Below are 15170 nucleotides of genomic sequence, written 5' to 3' on the forward strand. Positions count from 1 at the left end.
AGCATGGAAAAAAATGTTTGTGCATGTACAAACAAAAATATTATAATGCATGTTCTACACATTCTTCATGAAAAGTAAAATTATTATTTTAATTGTCCTGGGTTTCAATTAAGGTTTGATCTAAACTAGCTCATCATATTAAAGTTTACCAATTACGACATTGTCTATGTCTCAAGGTAGATGAAAAACAACGTGAATCAGATAAGCAATAGAAATGAACATCCACAAAGCTTGTGGACTGGTCATATTTCAAACAAAAAATAAATATATAAATCCATAGGCCAATATTAGGATAAATTTTCCAGATACTTGCCACTGGTGCAATCCATTAAATCCCGGATTGCAGAAGGTTATTGATAAATTGGCAAATTTAACCAATGAGGAAATTCAACTTCTTACATCTTGAAAATTTTTTGTTTCACCTTTGTAAAATATAAACATAATAAGAGAAGTTGTAGCAATCAATGGGTCAACAATGCTTCAAACTCTACTGACAACAACATCAAAAGGGCTCTTGCGTGTGGTTATATTAATAATCTTTTTGGTCCCCTACCTCTACTTCTTAGAATGATCAACTTGCAATCTTCTTGCCAAGGATCTACATTATTTATCATTGCTTCACCACAAACCACCATTCCCTTCACAATATTGCCACCATTCCCTTCACAATATTGCCAGCGAACAATATCCATTGCATGAGTTGTCAAATGTCCTTGCAATCTAATCTAGTTGTAATCCCTACCGATTACCGACCTCTTGAACACGGCTTGCATGACAACCATCTTAACCTACAAAATAAATTTTGTTAACGTACACTTCATTGGGTAATGATAGACACAATAAGATATAGCATGCCGCATTTATAATGCTATTATCATATTAAGTGTAGCGCTCTATAAAATCATGATTTCTCATGAATAACTAATTGAAGTGGCCTCTCTTCACTGATCCCTAAACCAACACTTGCAGGACAAGCCTCTCAACCTACAAAGGAAATTCCCTTGATTTTTTTTTCCCTACAAGAAAAAGACCTGTATATCTGATATTTTTTGAAATCAGAATATACATTAATCAGTTTTGTACAGACTCCACTCTATAAGGAACTTATGTTAACCTACATCTCACTTGGATATTAATAAATGCAATAGAATATAACATGACATATTTCTAATAGTATTATTAACAGCAGAAAAAACAAGAAGAAAGTATTAAAATTGAATCAGGTGGTCTAGTTTATTAAATGCCGACGTACAAACCCTTGTGATTGTAAAGCCATTACCAAACTTTATGATGTCAAATTGTTATCACCAAATTGCAATAAAGAACTTGATTAACATCCATTTAAAATAAAGAAATGCTAAGGCCAAGCACAAAAGTTAGACTCCCGCTGTGGTGCCCATAGCCTTGGTGTGCCCCAACGACACAACTGACATCCAACAAAACATATGAAAGAATTAGATGTCCTTCTGGGACACACAAACAATGCACTACTTGTTTAGGGCTTCCTTGAAGTATGCACTAGAATTCAAGGACTTGCATATGATTGCCTTGTCTTTTAGGGGTTGATACAATTAATCTCACACCCAAGCGTCATAAACTTAAAACACCTTTGGTTAAAACTAACTCAACTAGCACCCAATAATAGTTGGCTCTTGAGGTTGTTATGCCACTATAATTAAGCATCAACCTTAGTTGTAACAACCTCATGGTCATGGGTCTAAAAGGTGCCCATAAATATCAGGGTAACTCATAATTCATAAATGTAAGCCATCCATCCCCCAATAGGCCTTAGCTAAACCTTATCTATCATAAAGGTAAAATACTTAAGCTCGATATCATTAATCAAGCATATGCTTTCATAATAATGTTATAACACAAAAGCATATGCATAATATGTAACCAGATTGTCGGATTGTTTGCTTTCTTCATTACATACATCTTCGGCACCACCACAAGAACAATAAACTCGACCTTAATCATGTACTTTCATTGACAAAGTACATCTTAGATCTGAAATGAAACATGCATACAAAGTGGATATCTCTGCAAATCATTTGGCATCTTTGGAACATTAGTTCTTGCCATTATTCAAGAAATATTTTTCTTCAAATGCAAATCAAAAGTTGCTATAAATTTCGAGCATAAACTAACTGGAATCCATATTCATTCAAAGACGGATATGCCTCAATGGAAGGAAATAAATGGCTTTAGTTCTTATATCCATTGAGTTCTCTCTCTTCATTATCTCATGTTAAGTGTCATTTCGATTTTTCCCACTTGTTATGCGTTTCGTCTCACTGTACATTAATTTTGGTCCGAGTATTAATAAAATAATTCTATAGTTAGCATCCTCGGGTCCTTATCTTTTTCCAAACATTTTCCTTTAATGATTGTTTTGCATACAACAAACAACACATTTATGATCAAATACCATTTACCTATAACATTACAGAGGCATTTCTTTTGTGAAATGTATAGCTTTGAAGAATATTAATTGAAAAATGTTTCCTTCATGACATTGAAAGAATAAATGCATCTACTCGACAGTGTGCTTGAAAAGCACAATTGGATATGTTTAAGATGTGTACATATTAAGCTTGTCCTACCAAAGTTCCACCCTTGTTTTCATTTGGATTGTCACATAAGCAAACAGGATCAGCAAAAAGCCTGTGAACCAACTGTGTACTCCAAGTAGATTTCAATGGTGAACTAGGGAATATAATTGTTGGAAGCCTTTGGCTTTCCACAAGGTTAGGAAAGTCCACTATATAATGCAGTCCCCTACTTTCTTGTCTTGCTAGAGCACTGCTGACCACTAGATTGGCACATGAAAATAGGTTCCGCAATTCACAAACTTCAAGATTTACCATGTATGGCCTCCACCCAAATCGAAATAGATGGTCTTCCCACTCAAGTTCTAATTCTGCCAAAGACTTCTCAGCTATTTTAAGACAATCAATAGATCGAACAATTCCAACATAGTCCCACATTATCTTTTGCAACTTCATCCTTGTTAATCCTGTAATGTGCTTTACTTCACTGAGTTGCAAAACCCCAAGCACAGCAGGTACAACAGGGAAAGGCCATTTAACTGACTCGTCAATGTCAATATTTGATCTAACCATGTAATCCAATGATGGTTCAACTGCTCTCTGTGCAAACACAAGTGCTTCAAGTAATGAGTTGCTTGCAAGCCTATTGGCACCATGAAGTCCTGTACAGGCAACTTCACCAGCTACATATAGACCCATTATAGGTGTCTCTCCATGAAGTTTAGCTTGAACCCCACCACACATATAATGTGCAGCTGGCACTACAGGTATAGGACTTTCTGTTATGTCAAGGCCATACTTCAAACACTCAGCAGCAATATTTGGGAAATGATACAATGTTTCCTCCTTGGCTCTGTGACTTATATCCAATAGAACATATCTCTCATTCCGTTTCTTTAATTGATCATCAATACTGCGTGCCACCACATCTCTAGGTGCAAGTTCTCCTCTGGAATCATACTGTGGCATGAACCTTTCCATAGCTTGATTGTAAAGAATACCACCAGCCCCACAAACAGCTTCACTTATTAAAAATGCATTTTCTCGTGTATGAGGTTTAATTGGTAGACCTTCATCAGCTAATGCAGTTGGATGAAATTGTACAAACCTACAATTATAAGCAGAAATAATAAGCACATACAAATAGAATACAACCAGTTAAATGAACCAAGGCTTATGCCATATCTAAGAACTAAAAAAATAAGTAGAAACTGCAACAACTGAATCCAATCTTACTCCATATTTGAAATAACTGCAGATGCTCTATGTGCCATCGCAATACCATCACCAGTTGCAACCTGTTTAAAGGTCAGCAACTTCAATATAAGAGTTAAAATATCCATATTATAATCATGGGGAGACGCACATGAGATTTTCAAAAATACTAATATCACGTCATAGCTAGAATAACACCACCAAATACAAGGTCATAAGTCAATGCAATGGCATGCTCACACATTAGGCATTTGTTCGATTCCTTCAAAAGATTAGCTATTTAAAATGCAGCTTTTTAAAGTAATATTAAGGACTCAAGTTCGAAATACTTTATCTACACTTGTAATCGGAAAGTATGATTTCTATAATTTTACATTGCAAAGAATTGACATGATTCTTCATATATTTTTGCTAAACTTGGATATGCATGGAACAAGACATAATATTCCAAATCCAATTCCTCTAACCTACCTTACCAACTTTCTCAAACCTCCCAAAATAACATCTTTGATTTGTGTTCCGATTCCAAGTCATTTAAATTTTTATTAATAGGCCTCAATGCCAAATCATAAACATTTTCCAAACAGTTTCTTAGGGAATCCTCATAGACACAATTGGCAAGCCAAAAGAAACTTCCAACAATGCTGAAAATGAAATCAAACGCTAGCTTTTTTTATGTCCACAAAAGACCAAACTAGGTCAAAGGTATTAGAAATTACAACCATTATGAGAAGCCCATAGAAACAGCGGGATTCAAGAGGCCACTTAAGATGAGAAATAGAAGACTTGTATCAAGATTCCTAGAATGAACACACATTAAGATTGGTTCCCTTTATATATGGGTCAACCTCTTAACTAATGAAATAATTATTCGTGAATTGACAATGCAAGTATTATTATGATCACTAATATACATGTAACAAGAAACATACAATGTCAGCATACGCTCATTATTGCCTCAATTGAGAAGAAATTATCGACAATTTCTATTGCAGTGAGGGAGATGGTTGCTCGAATGCAGCCTGGAAGATCGACTTAGCATCCAAATGGAAGCTTTCCTTTGCCAAACACCTATATGATGGTTTGCTTTCTCCTAGTCATTCATAATTGATGTCAATAAGTGTCTTTACTAAAAATGGGTGCTGAAAGCTGGGAAATTTTACATGGATGTACGATTAGAATCTTTTGTTCAAAGTGTGTGGCTTTGTAATACCCTGATTGTGACCTTCTGGAAATACATGATCAGATTATATGTTTATCAGAACACCCGATAGTATTACTATCGTGATGTAAAAGTCCTGAGTGGGAGCTAAAGGCCAACACACCTCTAGAGAGTATAGATTTAATATTTATATGCTTTACAAAGCTGAGGGTTCTTCTTTGGGAATTAAATGATGCCAGGTGCCACTGTTGATATCTCCACCAATTTTTGAAAGCATTTGGAATACCTTCTGGTTTTCCATATATTCTTGGTTGTCGCTTGTCCTTTTAAGACTAAGATATGGAAACTCTCTGGCTCAGCTGTCATTGGAACTAATTTTTCCATGCCATCAGATGCTAATAGGAACAAACTGTCTGTTGTGAACTTCAACATTTGGAAAGGAAGACTGTATCCATCATAAGCCCAAGCCCTTGGTTCTTAGATTCTGGAAGCCAAGATATTCCCTGAACTTGTTAGTGAATGCCCTCACTAAGTGGTTCAAAAAGATGCACTTTTGTATCATATCTTTGATCTGAAATGGATCCTCGAAGATCTGTTATGGCAGAGGTTATTTCTTTGGTTACTTTTTTTTTAAGAACAGTTGTGGATTTCCATGCTTAAAGCTTGTTTTTCATGCCTTGGAGAAAACCTTTTATTCCTTGAGAGCAGCACTTTTAGGCCTTTGAAAGAATTGGCTAAGGTAAAGTGATTTATGTGGAATTATGGCCATGTGAAGGGGAGTGTGTTGCTCTGCACTCCGCACAAAATATTGGTGAAAGCATAGAAAACGATTAATGCAAAAAGAAGTTTACATAGGTTTGTTAGATCCCGACTCTGCAAAGGCACGTGGAGCTAGCAATGTAGTGCAAGGAGCTGCCTCTACACTTCACACTCCACAAAAATCTAAGGCACAAGGTAAAAGAAATATGTTAAGGCTAAAGGCACTTTGAGCTTTAGTGATGCGGAAGGTTGTGTAGATGGATGAGAGGACAGTCGAAAGGGAGCATACCCTGCACTCCACACTTTGGGAAGACTACGACGTATGCAGGCTAAGAACAGAAACAAGCTTGCTGAGAAAAAGAGCTACTAGCATCCACATCAGGCCTTCAACATAGAAGAAAGGAGGACCCCAAGGTAGAGAAGGTCTTTCCTTTGATAAGGTCAAACAGCTTATAGGACTTTGAGTCTTCGAAGTAGCCCTTTCTAATTTCTTTCTTCTAATATCAGGAATGTGAGCCCACAGCATGCATCCAATGTTGGATTTTAAGCACAATCACGACTTAAGTGTGACAAAATACTAGACTACTACTTGCAAAACAAGAAAGAAGAGAGAATAAAATTGTTGAGAAATTGACTAATGAACCAAGGAGACAATTTGAATTACTCATAAAATCTAATGATGTATTATTGCTGAACATGAATACAATATATAGATTCTCTAGGAGGAAGAACCAATTTGGATTAGATTGGGATTCCAAAAGTATGCTCTCAGTTAACTACAAAAGCACCTTCCTTAGTTGGAGAGTAAGTCAAAATTATACTGGGAAACCCAAAATTAGTAAAATATCCAATAATGGAGTGAACTGGAAGTAAGTGAGTTAGAAATCAGTTAGAACTGATTAATAACTCTCACATGCAAAAAACTAACCAGTCAAACTCCAAAATAGAACTAAAAATCAACTAACAAGGAGAGGAGAGACACAAATGGTGGCTAGCTACTAAAATTAAGGAGGAATTGTGCATTCACAATAGGGAGGCCTATGCATGAGGGAATGCACATTAATGAAGTGGAATTAGCCATTTCATCCTCCAACCAATGTCTAGTTAGCACCACATCATCCTAGGTGGTACACTTGCTAAAAGAAGACTTGCTAAAAATAGAAAATGTGCCAAATGATAGGGAATGTCTAGTAGTGAATGAAAAGTGTTCATATGTGCCCCTAATAATGTATGTAAAAGGGTCTCATGATGGCTAGAGTGTAGGTCTTGATGAGGTTGTGATGAACTACTGAGAGCAATGTACCCAACACCCCACCTGAAGTCCAATTGAGGAGTATGCTAGTGAATGAGTATCAACAATTCTTAGCCATATCAAGCACTCATGTACAACAGCTATGTAAAACAATCAATGGGTCTTGGCAATTTGCAACCACGTCAGGTATTTATGAAGCAACTTATGCAAGACACAATATGAGAAGAGTGAGGTAAAGCGGGAAAACCCCACAGGAAGACCCCCCCCCCTCAAAATACAATGCATACTATGTCAACTATGCAGTTGCTATGAAGAAGGATGATGTTGCTGATCAACTCCATCATGAATCTATCCTTGGATCTGTCCTATACCATCATATGAAAATCCTTTACTGCTAATTCAACCTTGTACTTGTTAACGATAGTAATGAGAGTTCGTGGAGAGACAAAAAATTGAAAACTAGTTCCTTGTGTCTTGGCAGCGTCACCCATTAGCTAACTAGCTAATTGTAGAGTATGATGTGCTCTCTGTAGCATGTGATTTGGATCTGTAATGGGATGTTGATGGACTTCTATATCATATCCTAATGTCTAATCAGAAATCTGATCTGAAGAGTATGCAAACTCATCTTGAAGATCTTCCTCAAAAAGAGGTGTTGGAGAAGCTATTGTAGTAGAACTAGTGCAAGGTATCAAAAAAGAATGCTTTGATGTAGCCATATGATTAGAGAAACCCGACTCTAAAATCCATTTAGCAGATTATGAAGCTGTTAGTTTTTATAGTATCAAAGGTGTTATAGCTTCGAAACTTTGTGGAGAAGCTAAAACACATGAGTTCTCCATAACCCAAAAATCATTTATGGAAATTCCACCTAAAAGTGTCTCAATTAGATTATTAGCCTATTTTTTAATATTTCCTAAGTCTAAACTTAGAAAATCTGGTTAATTAATCAGAATTGTTGATTTGGGGTAGTATAGGATGTGCTCTAGGCCTCGAATTTTGCAGGAATGCTTGGGCACATGTATTCCAAAGAACCCAGAAAGCGTTTTGGGAAATTCCACCCAGAGACAATTTTATTAAAATATTTAAAATTTTTTAATGGGACCCTAAGTCTAAACTTAGGAAATTAAAAATGTTAACGGGTATTAATCTAATTGTGGGTGTAACTTCTAGAAAAAGACAGAGATCAAGTCAAAATGATTTGAGCCTTTGATTAGGAGTTAATCTAGGCCATTGGTTGTCCAACAAAAAGATATAAGAAGAGGCTTGAAGGTCAGTTGGAAAACACACTGAAAGATCAAGAGATCAAATTTCTGAAGCGAGAAGTTCTCAAGAGGAAGTTCTGATCGAGTAGATTTCTTGCAGTTGAGGGGCAGGGATAGCATCCAGAGAGAGATTTTCTCAGTTGGAGAATCATTAGCAGAGAGAGGCAGAGAGTGATCCAGTAGCCCAGACGCAAAGGCTGACGCAGGGCCACGAAGGGCCACACAGAGGCAGCGTAGAGGGTGAGAGAGAGTCTGAGATTTTGCTGGGAAAGTCAGTTTCAGAAGCCGGGAGCTAGGGTGTGAGATTGAGAGGTTGAGAGCAGAGACTCTGGGCAACAAATCGATCAACAGACTGGGTGACGCAGAGCCTAGAGAGGTTGACACAGAGACTGCGTGAGGACTACGCAGAGTAGCATAGGGCCTGCCAGAGGCACTTCATTTAGTATCCGGATCAGCCGAGATTTTCTTAGTGATTGTGTGAGGTAATCTCACAAATCTTTCTGCCAGTATTTCTCTCTCTGTAACTGAATAACCTTAGAGGAATTCAAAGATGTATTCAAAATTTGCTACTACTTAAAAATAATAAATCCTCAGAACTGTTGCATCAGTTTTCCCGCATTGGGTTTTTCCGAGGACATTTGTCCAAAAAAACAGTGTCATTTGTGTTGTATTTTCTTTCTTGCTCAGTCTCTTGTTTCCACATAGTATTTAATTAAGTGAAGGCCGCAGTGTACGTATTACGATATTTGCCGTAGGAAACAACAAGTAATTTGTTTAAAGGAAATTAACAAATAGGAATAATATCATCAGTTGTTGCAGTAAGGGTTCCTATTGAGGAATTTTCACAAGAATTAATTGAGATAAGGTGTGAATCATCTAGAAACACATACCGATTGACTAAAAAATAATTTGGGCCCTTGATTAAGTTTTAATCTTGGCCGTTGGAGGTCCAACAAAAGATTATAAGAAGTCATCCATGGGTAGACGGAGAACATGCTTGTGGATACACAAAATTCGATTTTTCGGAGAACAGTGGTCAGTTGCACGAAGAGTTCGAGCCAAAAGGGAGCAAAGACAGAGAGGGGCATGGGAAATGAAGCTGGAGGAATATTTACAAATCCAGTGAGTGCATTTGTAGAGAGGCAAAAATTTCTCTAGGAAGTTGCATAGAAGCTTCAGTGGGCAGTTTGATTTCATGAAGGAAGAAGACGTTTTCAGTTCCAGAGGCCGGGCAGAGGTTCCAGAGGGTCGGAGAAGCATTTTCCTAGTCAGTAGCAGGCATGACGACTTGATTTTCAGTTGTTCCGAGCAGCGCGAATGCGGGCTGAGCATGTAGCAGACTGCGCCAGGATGATGCAAAAGCTACGCAGGGCTAGGTGGAAGGCTTGATTTTCAATGGCAGTCAAGTGCTAGGATTGATCAGAGTCGGTAATTTCCCTCAGTGGGCAGTTTGATTTGCTGAAGGAAGAAGACATTTTCAGTTCCAGAGGCCGGGCAGAGGTTCCAGAGGGCAGGAGAAGCATTTTCCCAGTCAGTAGCAGACAAGACGACTTGATTTTCAGTTGTTTCGAGCAGTGCGAGTGCGGGCTGAGCGTATAGCAGACTGCGCTAGGGTGATGCAAAAGCTACACAGGGCTAGGTGGACGGCTTGAGTTTCAATGGCAGCCAAGTGCTAGTATTGCTCATAGTGGGTAATTTCCCTCAAGATATTTTTGCCAGTATTTTCTCTACCGGATAGCCAGTATTCGACATCTAGATTGTACTAAGATAATAATATAAAACCCTCAGCTGTTGCACCGATTTTCCCAAGTTGGGTCTTTCCGAGGACATTTGTCCAAAAATAAGTGTGTCAATTTTTATGTGTGTGTGTGCTAGCATATTTCTCAATCTCCAATGCTATTATTTTCCACAGTTTTATTTGGAAGATTGCAATGTGATTTATTCGATATTTATTTTAGAAAATAAATTTTTAAATTAATTAACAATTAAAATAATTAATTCCAGTTGTTGCAATAAGATTTCAGACTTGAAATTTTCACATGGTATCAGAGCGTGATTGATCAAACGGGGAAGCTCAAAAGCGAAAGCAGAAATTCGTTGTTCAGAGGGAGTAGCTAGGCGAATTTCTGGGAGATTGCATAGAGCCTAAGCCAGGCAGTTCGAAATTGTTGGGCAAATCGATTTTTCAATGTAGGTTGGCAGAAAAATTCGGTTTGCCAGACTCAATGATTCTAGCATGTAGAGGGAGCAACAACTCAGTTATTTTTGCTAAGCAGATTCCTTGTTTGGGCGCAGAGGGTTTTGCAGTAGTTTGTAGTAGCAGAATCAACGTCGAGTGGAAGAGAAATAACACACACACAGGGGAAATTTCTCTTAGGGGATCTTGAGTTTTAGAGATCTAATTTTTCTAGTTGCAGATTAGCAGTAGCAACAGGAAAATTTTCTCATTCTAGAAGGAAGTGCAAATAGCAGTGCTAGCAACTGAGCAAGGAAGAGAGGGAACTTCCAGATTTATTTTCTCCAGTTTTGAGTTTCACAGATTTTGCAGCTTTGCTGGGATCACCGTACGAGATTGCTAGAGAAGGCCATGCGAGTTAGCCAGAATGCAAATCTGGGCAACAGTTCGACTTCCAGTTACTGAAAACAAGTGTCAGATGAAGTGCAAGTTGCAATGAAAGTAAGGGTCCCAGCCAGGGACTAGGCTTGAAACGAGATAGTGGGGCACCAGATCTAGGAGGAGTATGAAACTCCAACGTGCCGAATGGGCAAGGTCTAGCACAATTGCAACAAGGAGATCAATCAGATCAGTTTCAGACTGTTGCAATGGGACTATCATCTTTGCTACAGGAGCCCATAGTATCATAGTAGAAGGTTCAGAGTCAGCAGACGTAATGTCATTAGATAGTTGCAAATCTAGTTGCAGTCAGTACCTAGGAGACAGTTGCAGAGCTAGATGCAATGACATTGGCAATGCAAATTGCCCAATTGCAGTATGCAGGTGCAGTTCCAGCTTGAAGATTCCCAACACAGAGCTACGCAATCCAGTTTCCAGTACAGGAGAACAGTGCGAACTACTATGAGGGCGCATAGAGATTTCCCATAGGGAGATCGAGACTCAGAGGGAGAATCCCTATGGAAGATAGCACTTCAGGATCTGAGGAGATCAAACTCATTAATGCAGTAGAGTGCAGAAGCATTGACAGAGCAGTAGCAACAACAATATGAGTAGATCAAATTTTTCCATGTTTGCAGTTATACCTCTAGGAGCGAGGTGGGGCGATATGGAGTTATAGTCTTGTTACCGCTCAAACTAGCAGGGGACCTAAAGGGGATCCCTAAAGGGCAAATGATAGACCAAGGGCAAGGCGACTTAGTCCATTGTCACCTCAACTAAGGCTCCCTTCTATTTACGAACCTTCATCGATGGGAGGAGACTTGGTATATTATGGAGTCATCAATGAAGGATAAGTCAATGAGATGATGGGGGTGACCCTAATAATCCCTTTCCTGGAAGAGTTAGAAAGGTAAGGCTTGCTTTCTAAGCAAGGTATAATGTCTTCTAGGGAAAGGGAGGATTTAAGAGAGGGTTTATGAGATGAATTATAAAGGATCTTCCCAATCCCTAAAATCCTTTTTGTAATTGGTATCTCAGATGGTTCTTAAAGAATTGCCTTTTCAAAGGAGTGAGACCACACAGGTCCAAGTGGACCCTGTTTAGGATAGGAGGAATGAGTGTGGCAACCAATGATGTTCTTACCCTAAACAAGGTGGGAAAGGATCAAAGAAATAATTTCACTTGAAGGTGTTATGAGGCACTAGCCTTGGGGATGCAAAGGCAAAGTTTGGTCCTGGAGCTAGGGCTTGGATTTTCTCCCAACTCCATGGTTGGAATAACTTCAAAATTGGAGGAGACCTTGAGGAAACACTAGCGCAGGAGACCCTAGGAGATCGAACTTTTTGGAGTGCTAGCTTGTCGGGAAATTGATGCCTTAGATGCCCCAACTTGGCTAGACCTGAAAGAAGGTGAAAGAATGTGATATTTGGTGACCATCTCTTGGTAGATTAGTGCCTTAATATTTGGGAGAATGGAGTCTATGATGAATATGAGGAGGATTTCTTGATTCCTAGTCAAGGAGGCCTCAAGACTACTTCGCTAGCCTTCTAGGTCAAGGAGAAGCAGTCTTATAGCTTTTATACTTCGATGTGCAAAGGAAATGGCTTATCAGGGTCAAATTCTTTGATAGAATTACCCATAGGAGATTTCGTTCATATTACATGGCCCATACATTGAGAGATGCTATAATAGAGATAAAATTCTACACTTTTAAGCAATAAATGTTAATGCATGCAACAATTAGCCCTAGAACAACGAAAATTCCAGTCCAATGTATATGACAAAGTAAACAAGAATAACATTAAAATCATGTACTTACATGTAACAAAATATATCCAACCATTCACAATTAACAAGAGAAGATAGACCAATAACCACACATCAAAATTCATCCATAAAACTCCAATACATCCTCTAGAAAAAGTGCAAAATTCTCAAGAGAGAAAAAAGATCCAATCCAAAGTGATGATGAGAAAATGAGCTCATCTCACTTGTATTTATACACAAATTAGGAGTTTGAATTAGCCTCCTTGGCCTACATAAGCCCCAAAAATAAAATAATGTTCTAAAAATTCAACTTTTGGTGACAAGCCCACCAAACTAGCTCATAAATGAAAGAGTAAGCCTCTTAAGAGGTCAAATAATAATCTATGCATGTCGTAAGGCCCATCATGCTCTTACACCTAGCTCATAAATGAAAGAGTGAGCCTCTCCTTTTTAGATTTTTCTCCATTGGGAATCTTAGTCCCCTTACTAGATTGAGAGTTTTCTCCATTTGTATGATCAAGATCCCTTTTTTTCTGCTTGCCTTTCTTGTTATCATCCTCATTGTAAGTGCATAGGGTGTAGAAGGCTTAAGAGCCCCAATATGTATGAGCTTATTTTTCTCATGTATCAAACACTCAAAGAAATCCCCCAAAGATGGCATCTTCCAATTCTTACCCATGGAGAGTTTAACAATATGGAAATCAAAGACAAATATTGAGAGCCTAGTTTAGAAAGTACAAAAACGATAAGTTGTTGCTCCTTCCTATCTATCCCACAGGGTTTTACTTGTGTCATTAAATTCAAACTTGCAAAAGAAGTCTTATAGGGTAATAAGTTGAAAACCTCCCGATCTCCAACATGGAATCAGAGCTATGGTTTGTGAAAAAGAGACTTGAAGACCACATTATTGTTGGCAACATCAAAAGGTAGATGATCTATAGCAAGAAGTCTCTGTAACCCTAGTCGAGGAATTTGTTGTTGTGATCCGAATTAGATAAGAAATATGTTATGAGAATGAATGATATTTGTAGTCGACTCGAAATTCGTATGTTTTGTGATACTATGATTCGTTGTTGTGCTTCGTTTGGGTTGGATCACATTGCTCTACATCGCATCTGTGATATTTCTGACCTAAATATTACTATGTTTTCTATATCCCAGGGCTCATATTTATGGCACAGACACACAATACAGTAAGTTATGACTCGGTTCATGATTCACATCTGAAATCATATGGGTCGCATCTTAGTATAGAGCTCGCATATATATATATATATATCTCACTACTCTGAAATCATTATAGTGGCATAACACTTCAGTTCGATTTATTGGAAATATAACGAAATATTGAAGTGACATGATTTAAGCTTGGTAACCCACTGTGGATTATTACATAATATAAAAACTGACGGTTGCATTAAGCATCGTGTGCAAAAGTTTCGCTTTTTACTCAGTCGACTCATTATAGTGACACGATGTTATCCGCTGTTATGGTTCACAATCACATTACAGTGATTCAAATCCCCTCAATGGCTCGCAGAATGACAACACTCTTATTCTATGGCTCAGGACGTATTCCAAAAGTATCACAACTACTAGCATTTTAGTTCTGTACCACGCACATATTAATTCGTGAGAAAATTATGCTCTGTCTCACATGAAGACAACACAATGAGTTGATATATAGGCATCGTATATCATTTTGACTTTATAACATTACTTTATGGCTGGTGTTCATGAATAGCGTCTATGATCCACTCACTGTAATAGCTCGTGGATGATGTGGCTCTCAACGCTACAATGCATGGGATGTAACTATATCATGAACCACATTAAAACAATATGACAAAATCAACGATTGTATGGAGCATGTAAGTCAGGCTACTGTAGCAGCATCGTTCATATTTGTTATATACCCATTGAGATTGCATTCATGATCCTTGGCTTGGGTAGACTGCGTTACTTCATGACAATATCTTAAACAATATAGCAGTGGTTGTAAGAATTTGATATTCATACAAGTGATATGTTGTGGAAAGCCGACCAATCTGTAATGATTGTCTCGGCAATTGGAACTATCATGGCTTGAATATTGTTACCATACTATAATGACACACATTAAACTCTGTGACGAGTGACTTGATTGGAGGATCAAATTTACTCGTAATATGGATCATGGAAAGATCCGATGTGGCATTTATAATTCTACTATAATTCGATTTTTATGCGAGAGTTCACATCAAATCCATGGCATGGTCTTATAGTAAAGTTCGATGCTTAGACTTACAAGTGACAACTTATGAAGCAACCATGAGACTTCTAAAAGCACTGCGAAAAGACTAAAGTTGGCAACTCAACTTAGGTGTAATTAAGGCATCGATGCTAGAAATAATCACTTGTTGAGAAAGTATTGGCACATGAAGGACCAAATCTTTGGATGTATATTGCAGAGGTATGTATAATTGTTGTATACATAGCGTCTGCATAGATATTAGGGTTTGCAGCATAATAAGAATCTAGGGTTTGTGGATTTTATTTCTTAAAGTTTTTGGAACCCTAAATCAAAAAACCCTATAAAATTGTT

General features: G+C 37.9%; 1 protein-coding gene across 4 annotated transcripts in view; it reads right to left on the bottom strand.

The window, feature by feature from the left end:
* Positions 1–2416: 2416 nt before the first annotated feature.
* LOC149155814 (L-aspartate oxidase 2-a, chloroplastic-like) overlaps positions 2417–15170 on the bottom strand; it is a 142190-nt gene continuing 129436 nt past the window's right edge. For all 4 annotated transcript variants that reach the window (XM_089446036.1, XM_089446034.1, XM_089446035.1 and 1 more), the window contains exons 9-10: positions 3789–3850; positions 2417–3660 (exon numbers count right to left, since the gene is read on the bottom strand). In XM_089446036.1, coding sequence (XP_089302162.1) covers positions 2592–3660; positions 3789–3850 — 1131 coding nt within the window. In that variant the 3' untranslated portion in view covers positions 2417–2591. The remainder of the gene's footprint in view (positions 3661–3788; positions 3851–15170) is intronic.

This window comes from Pinus tabuliformis, chromosome 9 (assembly GCF_031772625.1).
Source record: "Pinus tabuliformis cultivar Carrire ecotype Pingquan chromosome 9, CPIR1, whole genome shotgun sequence".
In the NCBI taxonomy this organism is placed as follows: domain Eukaryota; kingdom Viridiplantae; phylum Streptophyta; class Pinopsida; order Pinales; family Pinaceae; genus Pinus; species Pinus tabuliformis.